This window comes from Thermobia domestica, chromosome 1, assembly GCF_964235325.1.
Source record: "Thermobia domestica chromosome 1, izTheDome1.hap1.1, whole genome shotgun sequence".
Classification (NCBI taxonomy): domain Eukaryota; kingdom Metazoa; phylum Arthropoda; class Insecta; order Zygentoma; family Lepismatidae; genus Thermobia; species Thermobia domestica.
Window position 1 is genome coordinate 135054952 of NC_137454.1, and position 17438 is coordinate 135072389.

Below are 17438 nucleotides of genomic sequence, written 5' to 3' on the forward strand. Positions count from 1 at the left end.
CCATGTCTCATAATGTGTTCAATCATCCTCTTTCTTTCTTTCTTTCTTTCTTTTTCTTTTTTCTTTTTTTGCGAAATATTCTTCCGTATACTCCTCTTTTCTCTACCATTTCCAATACTCTTTCCTTTTTGATACCTTATCCGCAATCTACTTTTCAACATCCCTCTATAGCACCATATTTCGAAGGCTTTCATTCTTTACTTTTCCTCTTCTTCTAGAGTCCATGTCTCACATCCATACAATGTCACACTCCATACATGTCCTTTCACAAGCCTTTTCATGAGTTTTATCTCGATATTTCTGGTTAGATATTGTTGTTTTCCTTCGACTGCCTTCTTCGTTTGAGTTATTCTTGATTTTACATCTTGTTTCTAAATATTATCGTTGATTATTTTACTGCCGAAGTAGAAAATTCCTGCTTTTCTTCCACCAAGTGGTCTCCTAATTTGATCTTCATTTTTCTTGTTGTTTCTTTCCTTACGCATCTCAACTACTGTGTTACTCTTGCTGTTCATTATGATCATTATGTTGGATTTGCCATTAAGCACTTGTTGCATTCCGTTTAGATCTGCCTATAATTTTTTCTCACTTTCAACTATAGGGAGGCCAGCAAGAGAAGGTCCCTGATAGCTCTTAGCAGCGTTTCTACTACTCAAGTGTCAAGGCTTTTTCGGTGCACCTATAATGGCAAATTTTCTTAATGGTGTAATCAAAGTGATTGTGGTTGGTACCACTAACACAAAAATAGAGGCTGCATTTTTTCCCCTCATGTTATAAGAAATTTCAGGGACCATCTCCTGATGACTCCTCTATAATAGCACGATATCGTGTGGAAATCTAGTAAGATTTTGTATTTTCTGTCTATGGTGGGCTGTGAATGTTCTCGATTTCTTTTATTGCTTCTTTAATGTAGAGATTAAACAAAACTTGATGACAGTGAGCATCTTTCCCGATCCTAATTCAGAATTCTTGCTTCCCCTCTTTCTCCTTCTACCTCAATTGTTGCCTTTCGATCTTTGTATAATTAGGTTATATATTATTCTTTACTACTTATAGTTAATTCCCGATTCTTCCAGAATCTTGAACATTTTATTCCATTCTACATTATCAAACGCTTTTTCAAGTCTACAAATGCTACATGAAGTGTTTTTACCACTCGAATTCTTTCTTCTGTAAATTCCTCGTTCCAGCATTCTTCCTGAAACCAAACTGATCTTCTGCTAGTACTTTTTCAGCCTTGCCTTTCAATCTTCTATAGATTTTTTGCTAAGATTTTGGAAGCATGAATGAGCAAGTTTATCGCTCTGTGATTCTCGCTGTATATATAGTTTTGCGCTTAAACTCTTGGCTTACTGTATATATATACCCTTTTATGTAACGTAATGTATTGTAAAATACAAAAATAAATATAAAATTTGATCCTCAAATGTCTATAATACGAAGATCTGAAATTCCGAATGAGCTACGTATTTCACTTTGTAACGGAGAAATCGAAGATTATCGCTTCATTTTAAAAGAGGGATCAGCAAAGGACAAAGAAGGTTCCTACGTTCTGTTACAAAATCTACAAGTAAAACAGAGATCGTGATTGACATTGTACCTTTGTATGCCCTGAAAATTCTCAAGTATAAGTATATTGTCTATTCTATTCTATATTGTCTATTCTCTTTAGCTACATTTATCTAGGATCTAAAGTTAATTTATAGGAAAACAGCATCGAAGTGTCGTACGAATACAAAATTAAGATGGTATAAATTGCTTCTTCCTGACAAGATACTAGTAGAAGATATTTGGGTTACAATACTTGAATCTATACAATTCTTTAGTTAATGGATAACAATAGCTATACAGATCTCGAAAATATAATAATGCCATTTATTGGTTATTTACGAATGTCCTTGTAGATTTCAAAATATAGAGAGCATAGTCAGAGGAAAGAAAAATAGAAAAAGTTTGCAAATCATGTACTTTCTATTTTATACACTTAAAAGGACAAAACTTTTTGAACCGAATTTTGGATTTTTTTTAAAAAAAAAGAACACAATAAACCATCGCGTGAAAAGAAACTATATGAGTTTCTTGCAAACAAAACAGAAAAACAGTAATAAAAAGTTTGATTTTTTTCTAATAAACAAAAAGAACTTACAAAGCAAGTTCCTTGTAAGGATTCCGGTGCAGCGCATATCATTCCAAGTCCCACTGGTTCTTCAATAATGCTAGAACATTGGAAATTAGAAAGAGTCACGACATCCAGTTTCTGAAGAATAGGACTCGGCTCTCCCATGGGAAAAGAGGTTATGCCCCAGCCAGCTACTACAGCTTGTCTACCTGTATACGATTCAGCTGAAATAATAGTAATAATAAGTTTTATTTTGAGTGCTACGAACAGCTCATAGACAAAAATACAGGTCTTCTAAAATATTAATATATAACAGTACAGTAGGCTACAAATTATTATTATTATTATCTTCAATAATAATAATAATAATAATAATAATAATAATAATAATAATAATAATAATAATAATAATAATAATAATAATAATAATAATAATAAATTATATATCAACAGAGCAAGTTAGCACAGTTGAACTTATTTTATGTCTATCAAGCTAGATATGTACTTTGTTCATATTGGTTAACATATATTGGATTTGATTTGAGTTTAGTGTTCCGTTCAGCAGCGAGAGTAAATGAGATATGGGCCTACAGCTTGACGTGGGATCTGAACCACATGAGCTCCCGCCGGATATCGAACACACAGACGCGTATGCTATCCACATAGTTACGAGAGAGCTAACATATAAGTGAAGATAAATATAACAATAATGTCAAAGATTGGCAGGTAATTCTTTGTTGTAAATTTATTATACTCGTTAGTGTGTAATAATAATAATAATAATAATAATAATAATATAATTATAATTATAAAGTTTATTATCATGGAGATTACAATATTTTTTCAACATGGAATTACGTTCATTAGCCTAACTTGACTAATGTTACTAATACGTTCAAAATTCTTAAATCTGTCCTCAAAACATTTTGTTTTTAAAGTAGAAAACAACCTTCATTAGTCAGAAATCAGAATGTTCTACGGACAAACCTTTTATTTTAATTTTTTGAGCAAATGTTAATAACAGTTTACTTATATTTTAAAAATAGTAATTACAATTTTCTTAATTTCATATTGGTATTGATAAAAGAAAACTATTTTCCTTACGATTAAAGGCTCATTTATTTACCTATCTTTCATCATTATTTGGTTAAAATTAATAAAATATATACTTGCATTTCCTTTACAGATATACTTACATGGATTCGGAAGACAAACTGGGCGTATTCTGTCCGAAAAGGGCACTGGCTTATCCAAACGCAAGAGTGCGATGTCATTGGCCAATAGAAATGGATGGAAATGCGAATGGAAGAAAATCTGTTGAACTCCACGTGTTAAATGAATGGTTTCATTGTCTGAAGTTAAATCGTGATCTCCAAGATGAACACGAAGTGTTTGAATTGGAGTGTCACGTCTGTGAAGAAATAAGCAAAGCAAATATAAATAACAAGTATATCCAAATTACAGTATAAAAGTTTTATTAAATAGTAGCAAATTATAGCCGTTAACATTAACTTTTCATATTTGAAGGTATTCAATCTCTCTATTACTCTTTTGAAATAAACTTGAAGAGTCATAGCATACATTCTCAACCATCCTAACAAAGAAAAATCTGCATGTAGTATTTTTTTTAATTTTCTCTAGTCTGTTATTAGTATTTAGTTTTAACTTACCCAGCTCAAATTTTAAACTTAAAAGATTCTGCAGCAGAGATTTTGAATTTTATTCTTACCTCCAAAAGTGAGGGTAGTTTATTGCAGGGCAAAAATACAAAAATTGCAAATTTCAGACATGGCTTTAAGGATTTTGCCATTATGCTATATTTCATAAATCAATATTTCGTTAACAACCCTATAATATGATAAGCTACAAGCTATTTTTCTGGAAAAAATGCAGAAGAGATAGGCTACTATAGGTAGGGATGGGCACGAGTCAAGCTAAAACTCGACTCGACCTGTTTTTGAGGTCGAGCTTCGAGTCGAGTCGAGTTTGATAAACGGCTCGCTCGTTCAGCTCGTTTTAACTAATAATAATAATAATAGTAATAATAATAATAATAATAATAATAATAATAATAATAATAATAATAATAATAATAATAATAATAATAATAATAATAATAATAATATTTGTTGTTGTAGTAGTATCATTGATAATAATTATATTTTCTATATAGGATACTTGAAGAGAGTACTTGAAACTACACACAGGATTTGGCTCGATTTAGCTCGTTTTGGCTCGACTCGACCAGAATTCGAGTCAAGTTTCGAATCGAGTTTGATGAAATTTTACGAGCCGAGTTCTGGAGTCGAGCTAAAAGATGTCTGTTTCGAGCCGAGTCGAGTTTCAAAGAAAACTCGGGCGAACTCGCTCGTGCCCATCCCTAACTATAGGCCCTACTTTTCTCGGACATTTTCTTCCTCGGAATGTCCGTAAATTCTTTTCGGACATTTTTGAAAAGTAACGAAGATTTTCTTCAAAAATAGATTCTTCAGAGTAGTAATGGGGCGACTTGGCCTCACTTTTTGGCCCCTGGGTCCCTGCCTCAGGACCCATGGTCCCTGGCCGGGGTCAATGACCTAGGGGTACCTAGGACCACCCCCTCTAAATTTTGGCAGGGGTACCTTGGCCCACCCACCCAAATTTTGGCAGGGGTACCTAGGACCACCCCCCTTAAATTTTGGAAATTGCCAAATCTAAAAATTTGGTGTGGTAGCCTAGGACCATAGTATGTACATCTATCAGTATTGGGTGTCTATGTCGTTCCCTTTTATGGGTAAAAAATTGCCAAAAATTTAAATTTCGGAGGTTTTTGACCTAATTTATCCCCTTTGATGAGGTGTTATTACCCTATATAGTTATATGGGCGTATACAGGGGTCCATTACCTTTCATAACATATGGGTATATTAATGCACCCCTTTAAATTTTTGGGAGGGGTACCTTGGCCCACCCCTTCAATTTTGGAAATTGCCCAATTTCAACATTGGGTATTATAGTATAGGACCCTAATATGTACTATGATAAATTTGGGTGGTCCACCTCATTCCCTTTTAGGGGTACATAGGACCACCCCCCTTAAATTTTGGAAATTGCCAAATCTAAAAATTTGGTGTGGTAGCCTAGGACCATAGTATGTACCTCTATCAGTATTGGGTGTCTATGTTGTTCCCTTTCTTGGGTAAAAAATTGCCAAAAATTTAAATTTCGGGGTTTTTTGACCTAATTTATCCCCTTGGATGAGGTATTATTACCCTAAATAGTTATATGGGCGTATACAGGGGTCCATTACCTTTTATAACATATGGGTATATTAATGCACCCCTTGAAAAATTTGGGAGGGGTACCTTGGCCCACCCCTTAAGTTTTGGAAATTGACCAATTTAAACATTGGGTATTATAGTACAGGACCCTAATATGTATCATGATAAATTTGGGCGGTCCACCTCGTTTCCTTCCAGGGGTACAAAATTGCCAAAATATAAACGTAAGCAATACGTTATACCACGTGTTTGGTTTTTGGTCGATTTTATCCCCTTTGATGAGGTGTTATTATCCTATATAGTTATATGGTCATGTATAGGGGTTCATTACCTTTCATAAGATATCGGTATATTTGTACACTCCTTTAAAAATTTGGGAGGGGTACTTTGGCCCACCCCTTAAATTTTGGAAATTGCCCAATTTAAACATTTGGTATTATAGTACCGGACCCTAACATGTATTATGATAAATTTGGGTGGTCCACCTCGTTCCCTTTTAGGGATACAAAATTGTCAAAATATAAACGTAAGCAATACGTTGTACCACGTGTTTGGTCTTTTGGCCCAATTTATCCTCTTGGATGAGGTTCTATTACCTTATATGGTTATATGGTTATGTATAGGGGTCTATTCCCTATCATAAGACATAGGTACATTTGTGCACTCCTTTAAAAATTTGGGAGGGGTGCTTTGGCCCACCCCTTAAATTTTAGAAATTGCTCATTTTATATATTTGGTATTATAGTACTGGACCCTAACATGTATTATGATAAATTTGGGTGGTCCACCTCGTTCCCTTTTAGGGGTACGAAATTGCCAAATTTAATACAACCACGTGTTTGGTTTTGACCTAAGTTATCCCCTTGGATGAGGTCCTATTACCTTATATGGTTATATGGTTATGTATAGGGGTCCATTACCTTTCATAAGACATAGGTACATTTGTGCACTCCTTTAAAAATTTGTGAGGGGTACATTGGCCCACCCCTTAAATTTTAGAAATTGCTCATTTTATATATTTGGTATTATAGTACTGGACCCTAACATGTATTATGATAAATTTGGGTAGTTCACCTTGTTCCCTTTCATGAGTAAAAAGAATTGCCAAATTTTACTACAACCACGTGTTTGGTATTTTGGTTCAATTTATCCCCTTGGATGAGGTCCTATTACCTTATATGATTATATGGTTATGTATATTGGTTCAATCCCCAATAATAAGACATGGGTATATTGACGCACCCTTTAAAAATTTGGGAGGGGTATCTTGGCTCATCCACTCAGTTTTAGAAATTGTTTAATATAAGCATTTGGTATCTTCGTACAGGTCTTCAATATGTACCACTATAAATTTGGATGGTCCACATCGTTCCCTTTCATGGGTAAAGAACTACCAAAAATCAAATTTCGGAGGTTATTGACTCCTATGTAATACGTTATATGGTTTATTATCTCTATATGTTTATGTTCTCTTTTAAATTTGGGAATTATCAAATAACAAAATTCGGTAAACGTTTTCTAGGACCCATTGGTGTTCCTCTTATGGCCAAATATTCAAAATTTAAAGGTTATTAACCGGCTTTATTATTGAATAAGTACAGGATTTATTACTTTTTCATAAGACACAGGTGTATTTGTGTACCAATTTTAAATTTTGGGAGGGGTACATTTCTTATTGTCATATCAATAATTGGTAATTGTTCTTTGGGTAAATCTTTGTGATCACGTGATCAGTTATTGACCTATGATGGGATTAGGAGTCCAGGATATTGGTACATTTAAACTTTGTAGGATAATTTGAGAATGCGTCATTGGTATTGATTATTACAGCCAAATATAAACGTAAGCAATACGAATAATTGGTAATTGTTCTTTGGGTAAATCATTGTGAAATATAAGTATGATCACGTGATCAGTTATTGACCTATGATGGGATTAGGAATCCAGGATATTGGTACATTTAAACTTTGTAGGATAATTTGAGAATGCGTCATTGGTATTGATTATTACAGCCAAATATAAACGTAAGCAATACGAATAATTGGTAATTGTTCTTTGGGTAAATCATTGTGAAATATGAGTATGATCACGTGATCAGTTATTGACCTATGATGGGATTAGGAGTCCAGGACATTGGTACATTTAAACTTTGTAGGATAATTTGAGAATGCGTCATTGGTATTGATTATTACAGCCAAATATAAACGTAAGCAATACGATGTACCACGTGATTGACCTTGATGAGGTAATGTACAGGGATACATAGCTAACCTTATTAAATCTTATGACTCATAGTCTTAAGGGAATATATGCTACAACACTGGCAAAGTTATTGTTGATGCAATTTGATTGGTTGATCACTATCTTTCGTGCAATCTGATTGGCTGATCACTATCTTTCGTGCAATCTGATTGGTTGCTGATTTTCAAATCTTTGCTGCATTCAGTTTTAAGTTTTGTTTAACATTTAAAAATCTTGGTTTCGTTCAACATTTTGCACTCACTGATAAATATGATCAAAACCGTTTTATTTGTTAATCGAATAATTAAAAACCGGATAAAGTTTGGCGGTTAACCGTGAAACATAAAATTTTTTAGTTTGAAAATTTTTTGTTTGAAAGTTTTTGTTTGAAAACTCTTGTTTCAAATTTGTGTTTGAATTTTTTTTGTTTCAGAATTTTGTTTGAAATTTGTTTCAAAATTTTTTGAAAATATTTTTGTTTGAAATTTTTTTTTGTTGCAAAATTTTGTTTGAAAATTTTTTGTTCGAAATTTTTGTTTTGAAATTTTTCGTTTCCAAATTTTTTTTTGTTTAAAATTTTTTTTCAACATTTTGTTTGAAAATTTTTTTCGTTTCAAAATTTCGTTTCCAAATTTTTTAAGTTTGTGCACTCATTAGTAAAGAACCGGAACTGTTTAGAACAGAAACCTCTGGCAACATTGTGGTGCAATAGTACATGTCAGAACCTGGGGTTGTACTTGAAATGAAAAAACACAATTCATTGAAATGGATCATTTTATTACACTCCACATATATCCATACCAGATAGTGGTTCTGGATATTGTCGATACAATGTATTTTGAACTTCTTGCACTAGTTTGTCTTTAGCATATAATTTTAATTCCAGTTGAAGTCTTTTAAGGTCTAATGCAATATCAATTGGTGGAAACTCAATGTCCATTTGATCACAAATAAACTGTTTATCAATACAGGTATGCACCCACGAACGATGTTGACAACCATCACAATATCTAGATACATGTTGTACAATATGCATAACACATTTTTCAAAATAGTACTTTTTCAGGAATATACTAGTTTTGTTGCACACTTCCACTGCATGTTTCACACACTGAAATACGCTGATGAATTTGTTCCATTCCGTTTGTGTTAGATACACCCTATTGCGAGGGACATGAAATGTACTCTTTTTACGTAACAGCACCATCTTCTCTTCGAGGACTGTACGCAGCACCACTTCATGATTTGAGCCTAATGATTTGACTATGGTCACATTTAGCTCATCATGAAAATAATCGTTCATTTGGTCGATTCGTGAACATAATATTTGCCATTCTTCACAGGTCAGTTGTACACCAAATTGTTCTGCTTTGCCCAATCGAATCACAGGTTCAAATGTTTTAGCACTGATACCAATCATCACATGTTTTGTTTGAAATATATTTATTGGATAATAGCTTGCGAAGAGGAACTCTTTATCGTTAGAAGTACACATCTTTCCTCCTGAAAAGCACTTGCTCAAATGATTTCGTGGGATGACACTGTATTTGCTGGTTTATAGTTATTGCTGACGTCATTGGTAAGGAATGTGCTGACGTTTGAATTCATGATTTCATCACAGTTGCTGACGTCATGCCGACCAACCAAATTCATACAACTACGGCTGACGTCATTGGAAAGAAATGTGCTGATTCATGATTTCATCACAATGGCTGACGAATCTGGCTGTGTACTAAATTCAAGTTGATGACTTCGACCCAAGAATCCTTTGTAACATAAAGATACAGATCCAGTATTTAAGAAACGCAGCAGTTCTTCTTGTTTTGATGCTTCCATGGGTAAATATCTTGCTGGTAAAATTATATTCTTATCATTTTCAAGCTTCACTACGATTCTTAATCCAAACTTTGTAGGGATCATTTGGCTAGCTAAGATTCTATAAGGTACATTCTGTTGTAAATCAGTAATTTTGGTAAATGATTTCATCACATCACGCGTGTTTAGAAACTGCAGACAAGTAGCCATGATGACGTTATCATGAATACTAACTCGAACGATACTTATATATGATGCAAAACTGATGACGTTGCATTATCATGTTCTGACGTGCACCACAATGTTGCCAGAGGTTTTAGTTCTAAACAGTTCCAGTTCTTTACTAATGAGTGCACAAACTTTTAAAATGTCAAACAAAAATTTCAAAAAAAAAATTTCAAACAAAAATTTTCAAAAAAAATTTGAAACAAAATTTTCCAAACAAAACTGTTCAAACAAAAATTTTTTAAACAGAAAAAAATTTTGGAAACGAAAAATTTCAAACGAAAAAATTTTAAACAAAAAAAATTTGAAACAAAAATTTACAAACAAAAAAATTTCAAACAAAATTTTCAAACAAAAATTTTTTCAAACAAAAATTTCAAACGAAAAGTTTCAAACAAAAAATTTCAAGCAAAAAAATTTCAAACTAAAAAAATTTTACGTTTCACGGTTAACCGTCAAACTTTATCCGGTTTTTAACTATTCGATTAACAAATAAACGGTTTTGATCATATTTATCAGTGAGTGCAAAATGTTGAACGAAACCAAGATATTTAAATGTTAAACAAAACTTAAAACTGAATACAGCAAAGATTTGAAAATCATCAACCAATCAGATTGCACGAAAGATAGTGATCAACCAATCAGATTGCAGGAAAGATAGTGATCATCCAATCAAATTGCATTAACAATAACTTTGCTAGTGTCAGATTACATCACCTTATGATTAAATTTTAAACTGTTGTAGCATGTATTGCCTTTCGTCTATGAGTCATAAGATTCAATAAGGTTAGCTATCAGATTTCAAATCAATCACCACCAATGATCTTAGACTATGAGCTGTGACTAAAGTTCAATGTATTGTTTCAAATTTCACACCTTATGTTAAAATTCTGTTTATCACCATTCCCAAATTTAAAGAATACTTCTCTTGATATACCTAAGTCTTAGAGTTAATCATATCATTATATGTTCAATAAGGTCAATAATGTCCGTCAATTGTTTACCTGAGTAGAACCAACTGTTTTCTAGAAGTGTGTGTGTGTACTCAAACTTAAGAAGTACCACAACAAAGGAAATGAATCCCTGTACACTACCTCATCAAGCACAATCACGTGGTACAACGTCTTGCATACGTTTATATTTGGCGGGAATAATCAAAACCAATGACGCATTATCAAATTATCCTACAAAGTTTCAATGTACCAATGTCCTGGACTCCTAATCCCATCATAGGTCAATAACCGATCACGTGATCCTAATGATTTAGCCAATGAATGAAATACTATCCAATTACCAATTATTGATACGACAATAAGAAATGTACCCTTTCCAAAATTTAAGATTGGTACACAAATACACCTGTGTCTTATGAAAAAGTAATAAATCCTGTACTTATTCAATAATAAAGCCGGTCAATAACATTTAAATTTTGAATCTTTGGCCAGAAGAGGAACATCAACATCTACAATGGGGCTTAGAAAACGTTTACCGAATTTTGTTATTTGATAATTCCCAAATTTAAAAGGGAACATAAACATATAAAGGTAATAAACCTCTGTACATATCCATATAACATGCTAAATAGAGGTCAATAACCTCCGAAATTTGATTTTTGGTAGTTCTTTACCTATGAAAAGGGAACGATGTGGACCATCCAAATTTATAGTGGTACATATTGGAGACCTGTACTATGATACCAAATGCTTATATTAAACAATTTCTAAAACCGAGTGGATGAGCCAAGATACCCCTCCCAAATTTTTAAAGGATGCATCAATGTACCCATATCTTATGATAGGAAATGAACCTATATACATGACCATATAACCATATAAGGTAATAGAATCTCCTCAAAGGGGAGAAATTGGGCCAAAAACCAAACACATGGTACAACATATTGCTTATGTTTATATTTTAGCAATTTTGTACCCCTAAAAGAGAACGATGTGGACCACCCAAATTTATCATAATACATGTTGAGTCATGTACTATGATACCGAATCCCCTCCCGGGGTGCATCAATGTACCTATGTCTTATGATAGGGAATGAACACCTATACATTACTATATAAGGTAATAGGACCTCATCCAAAGAAATAAATTAGGTCAAAAACCAAACACGTGGTACAACGTAATGCTTACGTTTATATTTTGGCAATTTTGTACCCCTAGAAGGGAACGAGGTGGACCACCCAAATTTATCATAATACATGTTAGGGTCCAGTACTATAATACCAAATGTTTAAATTGGGCAATTTCCAAAATTTAAGGGGTGGGCCAAAGTACCCCTCCCAAATTTTTAAAGGAGTGTACAAACATACCCATATCTTATGAAAGGTAATGGACTCCTATATATGACCATATAACTATATAGGATAATAACACCTCATCAAAGGAAATAAAATCGACAAAAAAACCAAACACGTGGTACTACGTATTGCTTACGTTTATATTTTGACAATTTTGTACCCCTAGAAGGGAACGAGGGGACCACCCAAATTTATCATAATACATGTTAGGGTCCAGTACTATAATACCAAATGTTTAAATTGGGCAATTTCCAAAATTTAAGGGGTGGGCCAAAGTATCCCTCCCGGTGCACAAATGTACCTATGTCTTATGATAGGGAATAGACCCCTATACATAACCATATAACCATATAAGGTAATAGGCCCTCATCCAAGAGGATAAATTGGGCCAAAAGACCAAACACGTGGTACAACGTAATGCTTACGTTTATATTTTGACAATTTTGTACCCCTAGAAGGGAACGAGGTGGACCACCCAAATTTATCATAATACATGTTAGGATCCTGTACTATAATACCAAATGTTTAAATTGGGCAATTTCCAAAATTTAAGGGGTGGGCCAAAGTACCCCTCCCAAATTTTTAAAGGAGTGTACAAACATACCCATATCTTATGAAAGGTAATGGACTCCTATATATGACCATATAACTATATAGGATAATAACACCTCATCAAAGGGGATAAAATCGACCAAAAACCAAACACGTGGTATAACGTATTGCTTACGTTTATATTTTGACAATTTTGTACCCCTAGAAGGGAACGAGGTGGACCACCCAAATTTATCATAATACATGTTAGGATCCGGTACTATAATACCAAATGTTTAAATTGGCCAATTTCCAAAATTTAAGGGGTGGGCCAAAGTACCCCTCCCAAATTTTTAAAGGAGTGTACAAATATACCGATATCTTATGAAAGGTAATGAACCCCTATACATGACCATATAACTATATAGGATAATAACACCTCATCAAAGGGGATAAAATCGACCAAAAACCAAACACGTGGTATAACGTATTGCTTACGTTTATATTTTGGCAATTTTGTACCCCTGGAAGGAAACGAGGTGGACCGCCCAAATTTATCATGATACATATTAGGGTCCTGTACTATAATACCCAATGTTTAAATTGGTCAATTTCCAAAACTTAAGGGGTGGGCCAAGGTACCCCTCCCAAATTTTTCAAGGGGTGCATTAATATACCCATATGTTATAAAAGGTAATGGACCCCTGTATACGCCCATATAACTATTTAGGGTAATAATACCTCATCCAAGGGGATAAATTAGGTCAAAAAACCCCGAAATTTAAATTTTTGGCAATTTTTTACCCAAGAAAGGGAACAACATAGACACCCAATACTGATAGAGGTACATACTATGGTCCTAGGCTACCACACCAAATTTTTAGATTTGGCAATTTCCAAAATTTAAGGGGGTGGTCCTATGTACCCCTAAAAGGGAATGAGGTGGACCACCCAAATTTATCATAGTACATATTAGGGTCCTATACTATAATACCCAATGTTGAAATTGGGCAATTTCCAAAATTGAAGGGGTGGGCCAAAGTACCCCTCCCAAAAATTTAAAGGGGTGCATTAATATACCCATATGTTATGAAAGGTAATGGACCCCTGTATACGCCCATATAACTATATAGGGTAATAACACCTCATCAAAGGGGATAAATTAGGTCAAAAACCTCCGAAATTTAAATTTTTGGCAATTTTTTACCCATAAAAGGGAACGACATAGACACCCAATACTGATAGATGTACATACTATGGTCCTAGGCTACCACACCAAATTTTTAGATTTGGCAATTTCCAAAATTTAAGGGGGGTGGTCCTAGGTACCCCTGCCAAAATTTGGGTGGGTGGGCCAAGGTACCCCTGCCAAAATTTAGAGGGGGTGGTCCTAGGTACCCCTAGGTCATTGACCCCGGCCAGGGACCATGGGTCCTGAGGCAGGGACCCAGGGGCCAAAAAGTGAGGCCAAGTCGCCCCATTACTACTTTCAGTAACATCTACAGCAAAATATAACTTAATTTTACAAAATAGGCGTGGGAAAGTTTATTGCGTTGACCTAAGCTTTCATTCCCCTTTTTCTACGCGGCCACCTTGGGTTGCTTAAACATCAAATTGCGGTTTCACGATTAGCATTGCTATTAATTTAACATTGTCCTTTTACTAGTATGATCTGTCAGGAAAGTAAATGTACACCTATTTTTCGAGTCTGGCATTCCTGCGCTCCATCCGTGGAGAGTATGAGAATTAAATCAATCAAATATTTACTGAGGGGCAAAAAGAAAAGTTTAATCTGAATAAGACATTGCAGAGGAGCACAAGCTGTGAATACGAATAGTGCAAAGTGTAAATAAAGGACGACACCGAAAGAGAAAGCCAGATACAACTGTTAAACTTAGAAAAAAGAGTAAAAATTGTCGAAGTGGGAACAAAAAAACACAAAGACAAAAATACGCCGACAACTAAACGTTCACCATGCCATGAGCTTGGTGCAGTTGTTAAGGTGCTGGCTTACAAATGCAAAGGACGCAAGTTCGGATCCTCGGCAAGGACATTTTTAAAAATTTTTGTTAATAATACATACAACTCATGAGAGATGGTAAAAGAGGTCGTATTTAGTTTTTCGTAGCAATTATTATTGGTAATGTTTAGTACTGATAATACTTTTTGTTTTTGCGTATTGTTTTGTTCTTGTCTTCATTTCGAAAGAGAAGAATATCCGAACAAATGCCACCAAAATTCCTCATATTTTGAATGTAAACGCCATTTGCAATTAGTGAAGAATAAAAATTGAACGTTCCGATGTAGCTGCAAAAAGTAAAAAGAAAAAGATGGAAGTCGACCATACTCATGGTTACTAAAAATACAATTTCTACATGCCTTACACCTCCCGACCACGTTTCTACGTTAGCAAGTAAGAGGCTTGTGTTTAGGTTAGGCTCGTCAATACGTTTTGCAAAGGGGCCCGGTTTAGCTCGGACGCACCATAGCTGCGAGAAGGGAGAAAAACACTTTTTCTCTCTCCCTCTGTGTGTCTATTTATCTATCTGTATATACATATAACGCTATTTGTGAATGCCATAACCACCCTAATTTTCAGCGGATTGAGACGAAACTTGGCACAAACATTAATTGTTGAAATATCTTGATGAGTTCGTTAACCAGAATAATCAGATGAAAATGTTCAAAATGGCGGCCCTTCAAACTCTTAAAAAGTTCCACGGGAACCAAATTTCGCCCATAAATAAGTATTCAAAAAGTTTGAATAAATTTTCCTCTTTTACTGAAATATTTGTGTGCAGGGACTTATTGAAATATTGCACCCGATTAATCGCCTAAAGAAGGTTCACGCCCTTTCGCTACGATCAGGTTTTTTTTTTTTTTTTTTTGCAGGAGGGGTGTATTTTCCTATCGGAACAAGATGATTGTTAGTGATGATATGAAATTACACATTGAAAGTGAAGTAACTTGTGTAACGTGTTATTTGAAAGAATAATATAATAAATGTGCTTTCCTCTAACACAGAGAACTGTAAATAATGTATTTCGAGTTCGGGAGCCTGAATGGCGAGGAGTGTTATTTGATTTGCTTTTTAGTAACACATTGCATTGCAAATAAAGGTAGGCAACATTAGTGGTAAGTAAAACAATAATGATAATAATAATAATAATAATAATAATAATAATAATAATAATAATAATAATAATAATAATAATAATAATAATAATAATAATAGGTGTTGTTTGTGGCAAGGCAATATCTTCCTCAGTTCTTCAAACGTAATGATTGTAACGCCATATCTCCCTTACAAACAAAATATTAGCAATTTATATCGAGAGAACGGGAAACTGTAGAGCGATGGGACCAACGTTGGACAGTATGCACTCATAGTACTCAGAAAAGTAAGCGATTTCAATGCAAAATAAACGAAGAGTCATTGTCATGGGTTGTCATGGAGCCACGGCAGAGCCCTCTTTAGGCAAAATGTCGATAGCTTATATAGAGAAAACAGGAGGTGATAGTGGGATGGGACCAACGTTGGACACCGTGAACTTATAAGGCGCATCGAAAAAATTAGGGAGGCGGGCGCCAGCCAGCCTCACTTATTTCCACATAATAATATAAAATTATATTGTCGAAATACACACCAGTTAGCTACTAATATTTCATATTATTATTATTATTATTATTATTATTATTATTATTATTATTATTATTATTATTATTATTATTATTATTATTATCTACAGCGTCTTTTCATTACGTGAGCATGTTTGACATGAAACCAAAGAGAAAATCCATCCTGTAGCAAAAAGAAACAATATTTTCTCTCAAATTGATAAAAAATCAAGCCGAGATTGATTCGAACTCGCATGGACGGTTCGAGAAGCCAGTGCTTTGCCCACTATTTTTTTAACCGACTCACCGAACGCGTTTCAGTAACTTACTTATTGTTAATTTTACTTGCTTCACTCGTTTACTTTGCTTTTTCTAATAACTTATAACGACAAGGACACGAACACAGAAACATCGAGAACAGTTAAAAATCATACATGCTCTCCGGCCGAGAATCGAACCCGGGACTCCATACACCCAAGGCTCACGTGCTAGCCTCTAGACCAGCGGGGATGGCAACGCTTACTCCCTGTGTCGTTTGGGATTATGACGACTGTATTGCCAGCTATCACTTCTTTGGGTTGTATACTATGATCACATGTTTCTTCTTTGCTGGAAGAGTAAAACCTACATTATATGTAATACATGAGGTATTTAGACCTACATGCTCTTCATATAATGTAATAAAAGGGTCATGCTGTCGGATTTTAATACGGAAACTGCTGTCGGATTTTAATACATGACGTATTGCAGGATACAACATGCTTTGCATTACTTGTTTGTTTGTAGACAGCTACTAGCTTAGTGTTCTGAAAGGTTGTGTATAAACTAGGGATTGCCCGTTCCGGAATTATTAGTTTTCGGACTCCCGAAAGTAAAGCCGGACAAATTCCGGAATTCGGAAAATTCCAATTTTGTAATAATTTCGGAATTCGGAAAAATCCGGAATTTAGAAATTTCTGATTTCGTTAACATCCCGGAATTCGGAAAATCCGGATTTTTTTCGAAATTCTGAGTTTTTCTCAATTCCGAAATTTTCTAAATCCCGGATTCTTTCCGAGTTCCGAAATTCTTCTGAATTCCGGAGTTTAACTGAATTCCATAATTTTGCGAAATCCTGAAAGTGAAAGTTCCGCTTCCGAAAAATGAATTTATTTTGGTTAATATGAATCGTGGCGGAAATAATTCTTTGACCAGGTAATGGCGACTGCTTTGAAAGAAATGGGGAGTATGAGAATTCAATCTGTCATATTTGTAGTTTCGTGTGGAGAAAAAACGAACTTGTGAACCAGTGGTTTAAGAAAAACTCAAGTTATTAATGTAA

General features: G+C 34.4%; 1 protein-coding gene across 1 annotated transcript in view; it reads right to left on the reverse strand.

The window, feature by feature from the left end:
- The window catches only part of LOC145664569 (uncharacterized), a 130692-nt gene that overhangs the window by 3510 nt on the left and 109744 nt on the right, over positions 1-17438 (reverse strand). Inside the window, exons 9-10 of the mRNA XM_081731389.1 lie at positions 3316-3530; positions 2147-2343 (exon numbers count right to left, since the gene is read on the reverse strand). Of these exons, the coding sequence (XP_081587515.1) occupies positions 2147-2343; positions 3316-3530 (412 nt within the window). The remainder of the gene's footprint in view (positions 1-2146; positions 2344-3315; positions 3531-17438) is intronic.